The sequence below is a fragment of the Hypanus sabinus genome, chromosome 9, assembly GCF_030144855.1.
Source record: "Hypanus sabinus isolate sHypSab1 chromosome 9, sHypSab1.hap1, whole genome shotgun sequence".
Taxonomy (NCBI): domain Eukaryota; kingdom Metazoa; phylum Chordata; class Chondrichthyes; order Myliobatiformes; family Dasyatidae; genus Hypanus; species Hypanus sabinus.
The window spans coordinates 65,758,652-65,775,324 of NC_082714.1; the positions used below are offsets into that span (position 1 = coordinate 65,758,652).

At 43.3% G+C, this 16,673-nt stretch overlaps 1 protein-coding gene across 7 annotated transcripts in view; it reads right to left on the reverse strand.

The window, feature by feature from the left end:
• Nucleotides 1–12,041: 12,041 nt before the first annotated feature.
• mad1l1 (mitotic arrest deficient 1 like 1) overlaps nucleotides 12,042–16,673 on the reverse strand; it is a 1,079,555-nt gene continuing 1,074,923 nt past the window's right edge. For all 7 annotated transcript variants that reach the window (XM_059979806.1, XM_059979807.1, XM_059979800.1 and 4 more), the window contains one exon: nucleotides 12,042–12,636. In XM_059979806.1, coding sequence (XP_059835789.1) covers nucleotides 12,478–12,636 — 159 coding nt within the window. In that variant the 3' untranslated portion in view covers nucleotides 12,042–12,477. The remainder of the gene's footprint in view (nucleotides 12,637–16,673) is intronic.

Here is a 16,673-nt window from a genome sequence, read left to right on the forward strand (position 1 = left end):
TAGGTAATGATAAAGATCTAGAAGATTATAAAGCTAGCAGGAAGGAGCTTAAGAATAAAATTAGAAGAGCTAGAAGGGGCCATGAGAAGGCCTTGGTGGACAGGATAAGGAAAACCCCAAGGCATTCTACAAGTATGTGAAGAGCAAGAGGATAAGACATGAGAAAATAGGACCAATCAAGTGTGACAGTGGAAAAGTGTGTATGGAACCGGAGATATTGGAGGTACTTAATGAGTACTTTGCTTCAGTATTGAAAAGGAAAAGGATGTTGGAGATTGCAGGGATGACTTACAGTGGATTGAAAAGCTTGAGCATATAGACATTAAGAAAGAGGATGTGCTGGAGGTTTTGGAAAACTTCAAGTTGGTTAAGTGTCCAGGACCGGATGAGATGTACTCCAGGCTACTGTGGGAGGCAAGGGAGGAGATTGTTGAGCCTCTGGTGTTGATCTTTGCATCATCAATGGGGACAGGAGAGGTTCCCTTATTCAGGAAAGGGGAGTAGAGATAGCCCAGGAAATTTTAGACCAGCGAATCTTACTTCAGTGGTTGGTATGTTGTTGATGGAGAAGATCCTGAGAGGCAGGATTTATGAACATTTGTAGAAGCATAATATGATTAAGAATAGTCAGCATTGCTTTGTCAAGGGCAGGTCATGCCTTATGAGCCTGATTGAATTTTTTGAGGATGTGACTAAACACATTGATGAAGTGGAGCAGTGGATGTAGTGTATATGGATTTCAGCAAGGCATTTGATAAGATACCCAATGCAAGGCTTATTGAGAAAGTAAGGAGGCATGGGATCCAAAAGGACATTGCTTGATGGATCCGGAACTGGCTTGCCCACAGAAGGCAAAGAGTGGTTGTTGATGGGTCGGTGACCAGTGGAGTGCCTCAGGGATCTGTTCTGGGACCCCTTCTCTTTGTAATTTTTATAAATGACCTGGATGAGGAAGCGGAGGGATGGGTTAGTAAATTTGCTGATGACACAAAGGTTGGAGGTGTTGTGGATAGTGTAGAGGGCTACAGCAGGACATCGATAGAATGCAAACTGGGCTGAGAAGTGGCAGATGGAGTCCAACCCAGATAAGAGTGAGGTGCTTCATTTTGGTAGGTCAAATATGATGCCAGAATATAGTATCAATGGTAAAGCTCTTAGCAGTGTGGAGGATCAGAGAGATCTTGGGGTCCATAGGACACTTAAAGTGCGTGGGATGAGATGCCAGCGACAGTGGTGGAGGTGGATACAATAGGTCTTTTAAGAGACTCCTGGACAGGTACATGGAGTTTAGAAATATAGAGGGCTATGAGTAACCCTAGGTAATTTCTAAAGTAAATACATGTTCAGCACAGTATTGTGGGCTGAAGGGCCTGTATTGTGCTGTAGGTTTTCTATGTTTCTATGTAAATTGGAGAAAGGACAATTTTGCTGGTATCAGAAAGGATCAGACAAGTGTGGTTTGGGACAGGTAGTTTTCTGACAAACGTGTAGTTGATAAGTGGAAGACCTATAAAAGTGAAACTTAGGCAGTACACACTTTGTACCTTCCTGTCAGGATAACAGGTTTACAGAAGCTTGTTTTTTGAGAGATACTGAGACCCTCGAAAGAGGACAGAGGTGCATAGCAGGTATAGGCAAGCAGGAACAAATGAGGTACTTGAGGAGTATAAGAAATGGAACTGGACACTTAACAAGAAAATAAGGAAATCAAAAAGAAGGCATGAATTTGCACTTGCAGACAAGGTGAAGGAGAAACCTTAGGACTTACAGGAAAGATATTGGCATGTATAGAATGGCTGACAGACGGGAGGCAGCAAGTGGGTATAAAACAGGGGTCACCAACCTTTTTTGCTCCGTGGACCAGTTTAATATTGACAATATTCTTGTGGACCGGCTGACTGGGGTGGGGGGTGTTAAATACAACCGGAATACAGTGATACTCAAAGGAGGTTCCTTATGTCCAGTCCATTCCGCAATTTAGTTTTCGTGGCTCTCAGCACTTGTCTCTGTCCTGCTTGCTCATGTTTTTTCCGCTCAAAAATCTCAACGGGTTTGTCTTTAAGTGCAGGGTGCTTGGACTCAAGGTACCGAAGCAGTTTTGAGGGCTTCATTGCCTCATTAGACAGACTCCAGGCCCGAACTCCAGCTTCCCGCCCGCCACCCAACACCTTGGCCAGGTGGTCATGCATGGGGTGAGAGGACAAGGTCAGGGCCGGAGGTCCCCATGCTGGTCTGGAGAGAGCAACCGACTGAGGGAGGAGTGCGACAGGGTGTACGCCCGCCCCCCCTTGTAGGATCTATCGGCCAACAAAGGTTTGGATCGAGGAATGACTTTCAGTAGATCGCAGCGAGGTAACTGCTCTGCTACTTATGAAACCCTGAGCCCAAATTAGGTCATTTTAGCACCGGGTTCCCCAGGAACATTTGGTGTGCTAAACAGATTTAGAGATGGCGCCCATCTGTCTGCGCTCCAGGCCAGTACCAAAGGCACTTCTCACCGGCCGTGCGAGGCCAACCAGTGATCCCTGGCGCGAGGGTATCACTGCATTTCGGCGACTGATGACCTCACGTGCGTTCAAGTTCAACAATGAGTGTGACAGGGAATGAGGAAAGGTGCAGCTGACTCATATCGTTCCATATTGCCAAATCATATTGTTTCCTCGCAGCCCAGTAGCACATGCTTTGTGGCCCAGTGGTTGGGAACCACTGGTATAAGAGGCACCTGTTCTGGTTGGCTGACAGTGTTCCTCAAGGGTCAGTACTGGGACCACTACTTTTCACATTGTTTGTCAGTGATTTAGATAATGGAATTGGTAGCTTTATGGCAAAGTTTGCGGGTGATACAAAGATAGGTGGAGGGGTACAGAGCAATGCAATTGCAGCAAGACGTAGACAAATTGAAAGAATGGGCAAAAAAATGGCAGATGGAATACAGACTTGGGACTTAGGAGTCCTCATGCAAGACTTCTGGAAGTTACAAGTTGAGTCTGGTAAAGAAGGTAAATGCAATGTTGGCATTTATTTCAAGGGGAATAGAATATAAAAGCAAGGAGATAATGCTGAGCCTTTATAAGTCACTAGTCCGGCAGCACTTGGAATTTTGTCAACAGTTTTGGGCCCCATATCTCAGAAAGGATGTGTTGTCATTGGAGAGAGTCCAGAGGAGGTTCACGAGGATGATTCCAGGAATGAAGGGGTTAACATATGAGGAGTGTTTAACAGCTTTGGGCCTGTACTCACTGGAATTTAGAAGAATGCTTGGGGACCTCATTGAAACCTGTTGAATGTTGTAAGGACTAGATAAGGTGGATGTGGAGAGGATGTTTCCTATGGTGGGGGTATCCAGAATTTGAGGGCACAGACTCAAAATTGAGGGGCAACCTTTTAGAACAGAGGTAAGGAGGAATTTTTTAGCCAGAGAGTAGTGAATCCGTGGAATGCTCTACCACAAACTACAGTGGAAGCTAAGTTTGTGGGTATATTTAAAGCGGAAGTTGATAATTTCCTGATCAGTCAGAGCATCAAATGATATGGCGAGAAGGCAGGTGTATGGGGTTGAGTGGGATCTGGGATCAGCTGTGTTGGAATGGCAGAGCAGACTCGATAAGCTGAATGGCCTAATTCTGTTCCTGTGTCATGGATTTCTACAGATATACTAAGAACAAAAGGATAGCAAGGAACAAAATCAGTCCTCTGGAAGATCAGAGTGGTATCTATGCATTGAGCCAAAAAAGAGGGTGGGGGATCTTAAGTGGATTTTTGCATTTGTATTTACTCAGGAGAGGGTCAGAATCTATAGAATTGGGCATTGCAAGGTCATGGACCCTACACAGGTTACAGATTATGGTGGAGAAATCCCCAGGGCCTGACAAGGTATTCCCTGGGACCCTGTGGGAGGCAAGTGTAGAAATTGCAGGAGCCCTAGCAGAGATATTTAAAACATCCTTTGTCACAAGTGAGGTGCTGGAAGCTTGGACGATAGCTAAAGTACATTTTTAAGAAAGGCTCTAAGAATAAGCCAGGAAATTATAGGCCAGTGAGCCTGACATTGGTAGTGGGAAAGTTATTGGAAGGTGTTCTAAGGTATCAGACATATACTTAAGTATTTGGATAGACAGGTTCGAACTAGGGATTGTCAACATGGCTCTGTGTGTGGTAAGTCAAGTCTAACCAATCTTATAATGTTTTTCAAGGAAGTTATCAGGAAAGTTATAAAGGTAAGGCAGTGAATGTTGCATACATAGACTTTAACAAGGCACTTGACAAGGTCCCGCATGGAAAGTTGTTCAAGGTGGTTCAGTCACTTGGCATTCCGGATAAGGTAGTAAATTGGCTTTGCGGGAGAAGCCAGAGAGTGGTGGTAGATGGTTGCCTTTCTGACTGGAAGCCTGTGACTAGTGGTGTGCCACTGGGATCAGTGCTGGGTCTGTTATTGTTTGTCATCTATATCAATGATCTGGATGATAATGTGGTTAACTGGATCAGCAAATTTTCTGATGACACCAAGATCGGTAAAGTAGTGGACAGTGAGGAAGACTATCAAAGCTTGCAGCAGTATCTGAAACAGCTGGAAAAATGGGATGAAAAGTGGCAGATGGAATTTAATTCAGACAAATGTGAAATGTTGCACTTGGGGTGGCCAACTAGGATAGGTCTTACACAGTGAGCTGTAGGGGACTGAGGAGTTTGGTAGAACAGAGGGATCTGGTAATATAGATCCATAATTCCTTGAAAGTGACATCATGGGCAAATAGGGTTATAAAGAAAGCTTTTGGTACATTGGCCTCCATAAGTACAGGAGTCAGGATGTTACGTTGAATATGTATAAAGCATAGGTGAGACCTAATTTGGAGTACTATGTACAGTTTTGGTCATCCACCTACAGGAAGATGTAAATAAGATTGAAAGAGTGCAAAGAAGATTTACAAAGATGGTGTCAGGACTTAAGGACCTGAGTTCTAATGAAAGGTTAGGACTTTATTCCCTGAAACGTAGAAGATTGAGGGGAGATTTCATAGAGGCATACAAAATTCTGAGGGGTGATGATGATGGTTGGTTCTTCACTTGTGAAGATCAGTCCTTCTTACTGATGGCACAAATGGTGACTGTGACGGCCAATTCTAGATCCACAGACTCTGGAGCAGGAGGAACACAGGAACAGCTGGGAAGTGGGTGCTTGGGTAGAAGGATCCTTCCTACATCTCCCCTTCTCTTCAGCAGTCTTTCTTCTGGATTCCTCAAAGTTCTTGGCTGTGCTGTAGATCAGTGTTCTCCAGCAACCTCTGTCACAGGCCAGCTGCCGCCACCCTTTGCCTGAGAGAGCTGCTGCTTAAGTTGGTACTATGTACTTCTTGCACAGGACACCACGATCTCTCTTGTCCTGAGAGAGTTTTCAGTAGATTACTGCTTTTGGTAACATGGAGTTGTCAAATTGAGACACGTATCCTGTCCAGCAGAGCAGCCTGAGCAGTATTTCGACGCTTGGAAGCTGAGCCATGTCCAGGACCTCGTTGTTGGAGTCACGATCCTGCTAGCTGATATCCATGATGGAGCAGAGGCAGTGCTGATGGAAGCACTCAAGCAACCGGATTTGCTTGTGGTACAAGACCCAGGCTCCGGAGTCATGTTGTGATGATGACATCCCTGTACACCTGGCTGTTTATGGATAGTCATAGCTGGTGGTTCTTCCACATGTTTCCGGAGGTGCCCAGAGGCACTGCTAGCGCTGGCGAGTCAATTGTCAACATCCCTTGCTACCGTAGTGTCGTTGGAGATGACACTGCCCAGGCAGGTGAACTGCTCACCCGTGGTCAGTGACGGTGATCCGACGTGGGTTGTAAATGCCACGAGGGGGCTGCTGATGGAGGATCATTGTTCTCTTCAGACTGACCATTAACAAGAAAGTTCTTGCAGCCATGGCGAACTGAGTAACTGCAGCCTGTAGCACATCCTCTGTGTGTGTGAGAAGATCACAGCCACCCGCATATAGTAGCTCAAGAATGGGCTCTTACATAGTTTTTGTTCAGGCGAGAAGGTGGCAGAGGTTGAGGATATTTCCATCAGTACAGACCCAAATGTAGATGCCCTCCGAGATGGCCTCTTTCGCTTCTTGTAGCATCATGCTGAAAGAGCCTTGGTGCCAAAACAGCCTTGTTTCATGCTGGTGCTTTTGGTGAATGGGTCAGACAGGTCACTGTTGTGTTTGACCTGACCGCTTTAGCCTTCGTGGGACTGCTGCAGGATGGTGAGGAATTTCGAGGTACATCCGAGCTTCAACAGAATCTTCCAGAGACCATCATGGCCGACAGCATCAAAGGTCTTGGTCAGGTCAATGAATGCCACATATAGTCCCATGTTCTGTTCGCAATACCTCTCCTGTACCCGGCACAGATCGAAGATCATGTCAAGTGTGCCTCTGTTCACTCTTAATCCACAGTGATGCTCTGTGAAGTTGTCTTCGGCAATGCTAGGGATGATTCTGTCTGAGAAATCAGATTTCTCTCCTTTTTTCTTGTACAGGGAGACAATTACAGCATTGCGTAGGTTGTTTGGGACTGAACCTTTCTCCTAATAGAGTGTGATCAAGTTTGTGAGCTTGGTCAGGAGAATATCTCTGCCAATTTTGTATACTTCCTCTGGGATCCCATCAATTCTTGGGGCTTCATGGCATTTCAGCTTGGAAATAGCTGCTTTGACCTTGGCCAGAGTTGGCGGGCCATCAAGCTTAAGCCTGACCTCACTTCATTGGATGCTACTTGTACTTGACGATTATCCTCGAAGAGGCTCTCATAGTGTTCTGTCCATCGCCTTGCGATGGCTTCCTTGTCTGTCAGCAGGCTGGAGCCGTCGGATGAGTGTAGAGGGGCTTGAATCTGATAAGTCGGACCGTACACTATGCACAGCAGTTCGTAGAAGGTTTGAGTCTGCATTGTGCGACGTTTGTTCTGCTACAGCAGTCAGCAATCATTTTGCATTTGTCTCAGTTGGTTTGCAGCTCTGTATTCTGCCTTGGTTGTTTGGTCATTGGGTCCAGACAGCAACACTTGATGGGAGGAGTGTTTCTTCTGCAGCAGGTTCCAGATTTCAACATTTCCATCAAACCAGTCTTTGCTTCTTATTGAGGAGTACCCAACTACCTCAACAGCCTCATCTTGAATGGCAGTCTTCACGTGCTCCCATTTCTTTCCTGAGTTGGAGTCTGAGCTTGGGGTGCCTTTGCTGTCCAGTTTCTTGATCTTGATCTTGAATACATCACTGAGGCCAAAGAGTGTATCCACCTGGAGTCTTTCCACCACGGTCCCCTTTTCTTTCGTGCTGATTTGATAGCCAGTCTGACTGGTCTGTAATCCATATAACAGTCTGCACTCAGCACGACCTGGTGTGTAGAATATCGGACACACCCTTTTGGTGCACCAGGATGTGGTTCAGGAGGTGCCAGTGTTTGGATCGGTGTGTTTCTAGATCATCTTGAACCTGGTTTTCTGTTGAAAGAGCTTATTTGTTATAACCAGACCTAATTTTGTTAAGAGCTCCAAAAACATCCTCTCATTGTCGTTGCAGTTTCCAACACCATGATGACCTCAGACTCTCAGCCATACCTTGAAATCCCTACTCACTCTGGCACTGAAGTTGCCTAGGACAATGATCTTATCTGCCTTGCATGTTTCCAATAGGAGGGATGTCAGCTCCCCATAGAACACCTATTACAAGGGTGACAAATTGATTGTCTTGCAGGGACATAAGTTAATCTGAGCGTCTGACGTTAGGCTTTGAAGCTTATTAATGATGGTGTTTTTGATCATGAAGCCCACTCCTGAGAGTCTATTCTTGTTGCTGTTTCTGTCTGACCAGAAGAGAGTGTAGCCTGCATCATGCTCTATCAAAGATCCTTCATCTGCAAAACGTACTTCACTTATAACAGTGATGTCAATGTCAAGCCAAGCTAGTTCTCGTGCCACAAGCTCTGAGCATCTGTGGGGTCAGTCACCTTCTGTAGAGTCCTGCACTGTGAGTACACTGCAGCACGCAGTTCTGAGATATGTCTACTTCTTTGATTTATTTTCCTTTATCTTACCGTTTGAGTGAGATGCCCATTGGCTGTGGCGAACCAACCGGCTGGTTGAGGAGTATAGAAAGGGTAAATGCAAGCAGGCTTTTTCCACTGAGATTGAGTGAGACTACAAGTAGAAGTCACGGGTTAAGGGTGAAAGGTTAGATTTTTAAGGGTAACATAAGGGGGATTTTCTTCACCCAGAGGGTGGTGAGAGTATGGAACGAACTGCCAGTGCAAGTGGTGAATGTGGGTTCAATTTCAACATTTAAGAGAAATTTGGATCTGAGGGAGGGGTATGGAGGGCTATGGTCTGAGTGTGAGTTGATAGGACTAGGCAGATGACTGATTTGACATAGCCAAAGGACCTGTTTCTGTGCGGTAGTGATATGTGATTCCATGAAGGATGTTTAATGATGACAATCGTCCCTCACATGAATAGACTCAATAGACTGGCTGAACACTTCAAGTAATTCAATTCTGTATGTTTGTGAGCCTAACACGTTGCAATCAGCTACACATATGTAAGTCAACTAATTATATTTCTCTGCTCCCACTTCCGCTAATAAATCTCATCTCTTCCATTATGTCTGTAGATAAGCCTTAAGTTGACATCTGTTCAGTTTCATTATTGTCAGTACCTTTTTAATCTCTTCAAAATCAGCACGAGAGTGTTTCCTACCTGATATCTGCTGCAGCAGCTGTTCTGTGGATGAGCATGAAGAAGCACATGGTGGCAGATAAAAACTTCAAGCATTCTCTGAGGGATCAGATGCATTCCTTTGTGGAGAGGTTTGATAAGGCAGATGCAAAATGGATGTTTCCACCTTTGTCTGACTCCAAAACTAGGCAACATGAAATAGATGATTTTTTAAAAAAGTGTGCCCAGTAACTGGATCACATTACACTGATATTGTTAGCTTTGCTTGACTGAATATGAGATTAACATGGAGTAAGTATCGTTTGTGACCATTTCTGAGTTGAATTATGCTAATTATGAAATCATATGGACACTCCTGTTGTCCCTTGTAATTCTAATGTGAGTTCTGTATCAAAGCTGCACGAATTGATATTGCTCCCTGTGCGATGTATTGCTCTGGGTATGAAGCAAATGGTCCAGGGAACACCCTGTGCAGAGCACTCCTGGGAGAAGGTGCTCTTAATCCTGCAGCTTCAGATAAAAGATCCACAGCTTCAAGGTTGAAAAGTTAAAGTAATTTTATTATCAAAGTATGTATATATAACCATATACAACCTTGAGATTCATTTTCAGGAAAAATAAATTAAATAGAACTATGAAAAATTAAACATAAACAGACAAAACCTGACAAACAAGCAATGTGCAAAAGGAGAAAAACTATGCCAATAAAAATTCACTTTCTCCCCATGCCTGCCCATCACCTCCTTCTGGTGCTCCTCCCCCCCTTTTCTTTCTTCCATGGCCTCCTGACCTCTCCCCTTCTCCAGCCCTATACCTCCTCTCCGATCAACTTCTCAGCTCTTTACTTCCCCCTCCCCCACCCGGTTTCACCAATCACCTGGTGTTAATCTCTCCTCTCCCCCACCTTTTGAACCTACTCACCTTTTATTCTCCAGTCCCACTTAAGTGTTTCAGCCCAAAATGTCAACTTTCCATAGATGCATTTTGTGTACATTGTTTGGATTTCCAGCATCTGCAAATTTTCTCGTTTGTAATATTGAAAACATAATCACTTTCTGTTCCTGGGTGTTGAGTTGGAGGCGTGAGTACAGTATACACAACAATGTCAGATGGACTGAACTGCTCCTGTCCTGTGTTGGGGATGTTGTATAGAACTGGAATACACCATGAAGCAGATGCAGAACTAGATTACTCTTCCTGGCAGTCAGCATAATGATCAGAAAACAGGCAATTTCCATTATGTACGAAGTAACACCTGTTTGGTATACGTTTATCACTGCACTGATAAGACTGCTGTTTGCTTTTGCAATGATTTTCCCTCCTCCTGTCACTGGTGTTGTGAAACCTCCCTGCCTGTGGCTGAGACCCAACATACACATAATAAGCTCTAAAGTCTCCGCCAGTGTCGTCTGAGGCCAGCTGCAGGGAGTGGAGGTAGTTTTCTCAGTCACTCAGGGCCACATCTACAGTTCCTCTCCCCAGCCCCAGCCCTGGCCATCTAAGGACATTTTGCAGCCAATAAGATTAGGCAAAGGTGCAGAGCAAGAAAGGTGGGGGGGGGGGGGGGATGGATGGAAACAATTTATGCACAGCAAGCTCCCATAAACAACAGGACCTCTGCCATTGGAACTCATGCATGAAAAGGGTGGGATGAGTTCAACAGAGGTCACCACCTATATACCAGGGTGGCACCTCCTCCTACTGCCACAATGTCTTGACCAGGTTTCTGTCAGATATTGTCAAACTTATCTGGTAACCAGAAGCGAAACCCTTCCAGCCATTTAAGATAACTCATAAGAATAAATAAAACACATTAGTTTTCATGTTCTGTGTCTGGGAAGCCAGGTCATGACAGCCATAAGCAGAAGTTAATCATCAGCTCAATCCTTTTAATTAAAAATGCAATAACTCATTCATTTGTAATCTTTCAATGTTGTATCACTTAAATAAGAGAGTAATTCAACACTTTCATCTTCCACATCTTTATTTGCCTCAAATCAATCCTCCCAAAATGACAACATTGTTACATTGTATAATATGCGGTCTTCATCATACAGACAGATTCATTCAGCTCTTGTACAAAGCAGACATATAATGAGTTACAAAGTTATGCGTAATATTACTCCCTTTAATCAATCCTCTGGTCACTTAGTTAGCCTATTGCAGACAAGACAATAAGAACCCTTGAATCAGTAAGAAATGAGGGGAAAGATTTCACTTGATCATTGTTCAAAAACATAATGAAATGGCACAAGACCAGTTGCTGAACCAGGATGGTAAGTGTTCCTTTATCCCCATGTGGTTGAATTAAGTTGCTGACATTCACATAGCTGGAGGAGAAAACTATTAAAAAATACTTTTAACACATTTTGCCTAAAACTAAACATCAACAGTTAATAAAGTCACTGAGACCTGATGCATAATCTGGATTCTAAATCATCGCAGTACAAAGAAAGAAAGCACTGATACTCATGTCCCTCCCTCTTTCCCTTATCCACTCATCTCTCCTGCCTCTTCCCCTCCCCTCCCACAAGCCCAAACATGAAGTCTTTCTTTAGCTGAAATATGCACAGTGAAACAAGAAGTTTTTACTAATTATGATCAACCGATGCCATAGCTTTTTAAAATTCCTATCTTTGATTTCGATACTCTCTGCATATGCTTTAACCCAGACGTGTTGTCACTCTAAGAATGGTGGTTTGTATCTTCCTGGGAGCAGTTGCACATTATAGATCGCCTGTCCACATGGAGACTGACAAAGATGAGTCAGAGAGGGGGAGGAGGAGTGGAGAGAGAGGGGGAGGAAGGGAGAGGAGGATGGACTGGGAGGGATTGAGGGGGAGGAGTGGGAGTGAGAGAGGGGGAAGAAGAAAGGCGAGAGGGGGAGAGGAGGAGAGAGAGGGGGAAGGGAGAGAGAAGAGAAAGGTGGGAAAGAAGGGAAATTGCCAGATGGGAGAGAGAGGGGGAAAAGAGTGTGCTAGGGAGAGGTAGAGAGAGAGTGAATCAGAAAGAGACACCTACAGTGTGAGAGATACAGAAAGGAGTATAGAGAGAGAGAAAGAGAGAAATGGAGAGCAAGAGAGGGAGGAGAAGCGACAGAGAGAACAAGAATCCCACTTGCCTCTGCACAGGACTGATCTATCACACATGTACATTTCCTGCTCTATGCTCAGCCTCTGTATGCAATTCTGAGCTATGGGCTGTTGTGACTGGATATCTTTAACCCATCATACACTACAGAACAATCAGCAGAAGTAAGAGGGAATGCAGCAAGTAAATCCTGATGGATGTTTTGTGGGTAAGAATTTATATCAACAACAGGATGCTTGGATTTGCACCGGGATTTTTGCCAAAGACAGCAGGGTAGCTTAATTTCACTTGTATTTTATGTCAACTGGTGAGAACAGTTTCATCATTTCTTAATCATGTCCTTCACTCCAAAGTCCCTGCATCTGAAAAACCAGCATTTGTCTCACTCCCTGCAGGAGAAGGAGACCCCTGAAGGCAGTACTGATATTGGCAGCTGCGAAGTTCATGCTCTGTTCACTCTCCTTTCCAGCTGCCAGGAGATGAACGAAGGCAAAGAAATTAATTAAATCCACAACTAAAGCAAAAATAAATGTTTGGAAAACATATTAAGCAAACATCCCATCACAAATCTACTAAATGTTGAACCAGTCTCTAATTAACACTTCTAAAATAAGCTTTCTTGCAGTATAACAAAATATATAGAAAGGTTCTTCAGTGACACAGATTTCCACCTCCACTATGCACAGGTCTGGCGACTGAAGAGGTCAAGGGTGATGGCACTAAGGAATGCTGGGATGCTGTTCTGATGATGCAGGTGAAGGTTGATCAGGTCGGTGAGTGAGCGGGAGAAGTCTGTCTCCAACAGTTGCATCTTTGCTCCAAGACTATTGGCAGCCTGCAAGGAGGAGGAATATAATTCAGCCATTGACAGTATAAACATCACTAAGTTTAAGCCAGTTTTCTTCTGTTTCATTCATTGCTTCCTTCTCTTATTTTACATCAATCTCAGTCCACCGTTCAATCCACATGCACAAATTCAGTCTTTTAAGTCTCCTTAAATAACAAGCTCATGTCTAAAAAGATTTAGAACTTTAATGGAAACCAGTCCAGATCTGCAATACACTATTTACTCTGAATATCACACCCAAAAACTGAGGGCATTCATAGATCTTTGCTGTGTGTCTTGATCAATATCATTTTAGATAAACAATTACATTAATAAAACCTGATTGGTTGTTCTCCAGACATTTGTTTGACAGTATCTCCATCAAATACCAGTGTATCTTTGGACCAGTAATCACTGCAAGTCTGAGATCTGTACAAAGGCAACTGTGGGACAGTGCCTGGAGCTTCAAACTACCCTATTGCTCTGATTCCATGGCCTTCATTATTTTCTCATTGATGGCCCCTAGACCCTAAGGTGTCGCGGTCCTGAACTTGAGTCATGAGCCTCTTCTTGCTGACATTTCCCTAAAATCTTGGGAACTACCACTTAATGAGATATCAATTAGTGTTGAGAGGGTAGTGGTAAGGGATTAATAATCAGGAAATAGCACCTTTCTCCTTCAATCATGAGACATAATAAGTGTGCACAGCGACAGCCACTGCTGCCAATATCATTCATGACAGTCCCTTCAGCTGTGTATGGCTTTGTATATGTGCAGCCCTTTGAACTACTCCCACTTTGTTTAAGTTCCATAAGCCTTATGTGAATTGGTTTGTACACTATGCAATGCTCTTCATTCCACATTTAGACCTCACTGGGAACATTGGCAATGAAGGAGAGGTGGCAATGAATCACAACCATCAACAACACAGTTACTGAGCATCAAATGACATGACATGACTGCATTGGAAGGGTAGATCTGAGAAACATGACATGGCATAGCAAATCTGATGAAAAGACAACCATGTGGAGGATAGGAGAGGTAGGATCAGAGGACATGCCAGAACAAAGTGACAGCTCAGTTCCAAAGAGGTGAAATTGAGAACATTAGTGCTTAAGACAAAGAGAAGAAATGCTTCTGTTTGCAAGCAGAAAGAATGGAGATGTTCTTCAGAAGTCCAAAGTAAAGGTAAAAATATTCCAAATGCAGCCAACTGTGAATGTTGGGAAACATTCATATTGATACTTACGTCCACAAAAATATTCAAGTCTTATTTGAAGCAGAAACAGACTAACTGCAAAAACCAATTTAATCCTGTGCCAGAGATTGTTGTATCATTGCCAGAGTCAGAAGAATCAAAAGGTGAATTATTATCTGAATGGAAAGAGATTGCAAAAGGATGAAGTTTGCAGGCAGCTCCAACAAGTAAAGGTGAAAGGGCTGGTATTTTACAAGTAGGGAGGCTTTGCTTCAGGGTGCTTGGTCAAACCTGGAATAATATGCCCAGTTTCCTTACCAAGTAAAATATATGGTAGTCCTGGAGGGAGTTCAAAGAAGATTCACCAGGCTAATTCCTGGGATGAAAGGATGGTGTGATCAAGAGAGGCCAGACAGCTTGGGTTTTTAATCTTGGGATTTAGAAGAATGAGAGGTGATCCTAAGGGAACTTGACAGGGTAGATGTTTTATTTTCAGTGATGGGAGAATCTAAAGCAAGGAAATGTTGCTTTTAAATAAGGGATCAGTTATTTTAAACAGAGGTGCATTTAAATTTCTTCACTCAGAGGCCATCAAAGTGGTGGATGCCAGATTATTAAATATATTTAAGGTGGAGATAAATGAATATTTGAAAGACTAAGTAACAATGGGTTACGGGAAGCTAGCACAGAAGAGGAGATGTGGCCTGTTGCAGATGATACTAGAGAGATTTGGTGGCCTACTCCTGCTCTTACCTTCTTGTGCTCTTGTGTTATAAAGTTTGAAGATAGTAACCAGATGTGAGGAGAGGCCACTAGTCACGATATTGTCACTCTAATAAATCTATAGAAGCATTGTAACTTTGGTGGCTGTTCACTGTAAGGTAAGATTACAGTGGATTAAACGATGCGCACTGGGAATGTTCCATTAGATTGGAACATAGAAAATGTAACTTTTATTCAAATCAGGAGAGAGGCAGAAAGAGCAAGAAATTAAAAGTCAGTTTAACATCTGTCCTTGGGAAAAAGTTAACTAAAATTAGTTATTACAACAGGGTGCTTATAAAAAATTGTCATGAGGTAAACATGGATTTGCAAAAGAGAAATCAAGTTGACCAATTTATTGGAGATTTTTGATGAAATAGTATGAAAAAGATGTTGTATTTGTTGGAGATCAATTATTCAGTCCAGGACATGGTTTAGGACTTCTTCAGGGCTCGGGTAGCTTCACTAAAGACCTTCCCGTAATTATGCATTTTGAAATGTTCACTGATGATGTTGCATAATATACGCAATTTTATTTACTTGGATAACAAAACAGTTGTTGCCTGCATGCTGCAAGACTAGATAACAAACAGGCAAGATTAAAATATGGCAACTAACATGTGTGCCACGTGTGCATCTGTGGAGGAAAAGGAATAGCTGCCAAAATAGCCTTAAAATTGAGGGGTAACTTTTTATAACAGAGTAAGGAGAATTTTTTTAGCCAGAGAGTAGTGCATCTGTGGAATGCTCTGCCACAGACTGCAGTGGAGGCCAAGTCCATGTGTATATTTAAAGTGGAAGTTGATAGTTTCCTGTATGTTCAGGGCATCAAAGGACATGGTAAGAAGGCAGGTGTAAGGGGTTAAGTGGGATCTGGAATCAGCCATGATGGAGCAGTGTCGGTGGGCTGAACAGCCTAATTCTGCTCCCATGTCTTATGGTTACGTGCGCCGGACAAGTCCACCTCCAACAAAACCCCTTTCTGCAGATCTTCAACCCGAACTATTACTTTGAATTCTTTTTCACAGATGCAGCCTGACCTGATGAATGTTTACATTTTCATTTCATAGTTACAGCCTTTTGATCCTTGGGCTCACCTGTGACTAGAAACCTAACTGAACCTGCCATGTTAATACTTTTGCTACAAAAACCACATGACTCAATTGGAGACACATGATGCTTTTATCTGGAGCGATAAACAAACTGCCAGACAAACTGATGCAGAGTCAGCTGTTCCTTTGCCTTCACAGATTCTGCCTGACCTGCTGAGTTTCCTCCAGCAGTTTCTTTGTTGCAAGTCCTATTCACTGTAGTTAGGAGCATGATGAAATGTTCTGCATCCCTCTAAGTGTTTGTGTTTCCAGCAAAACAGACGCTCAAAACTACCTATTTCAAAGCAGTGTGTATTCATTCCTTCCACTTTTGCTGCACCGTTAACCTCTGGCAAAGTTCCAGAAGATTGTTGGGGAGCTAATGTTGTTTCATTCTTTAAGAAAGGTAGCAAAAATATGCTTGGGAATTGCAAGCTGGTGAGTTTAACTTCAGTCGTAGAGAAGTTACTGGATGGAATTTTGAGGGATAAGATCTACCATCACTTGGGTAGTGAAGGTCTGAGCAGGTATAGCCAGCGAGGTTTTGTGCACAGGAAATCATGTCTGATGAATCTTTTGGAGATTTTGAAAGAAGTAACTAATGAGATAGATGAAGATAGGACAGTGGATGTTGTCTATATGGATTTCAGTAAGGCCTCTGACAAGGTCCTACAGGGCAGTCTGATCTCGTAGGTTGGTTCACATGAGATTCGAGGGAACTAGCAAGGTGGATTCAGAATTGTCTCGATGATAGGAAGCAGAGAGTGATGATTGAAGATCAGTTCTCCGATTGGTGGCTTGTGACTAGAGGAGTGCCCTAGGGGTCAATGTTAGGTCTTCTGTTAGTCATTATTTAAGTAAATGATATGGATATGAACATATGAACATTAATAGCAAGTTTCTTGTTGATAGTGAAACAGTTTGCAATAAGTTGCAAAGAGAATTATCAGTTAGGGAGATGTGCTGAGGAAGGACAAATGGATTTCAATTTAAG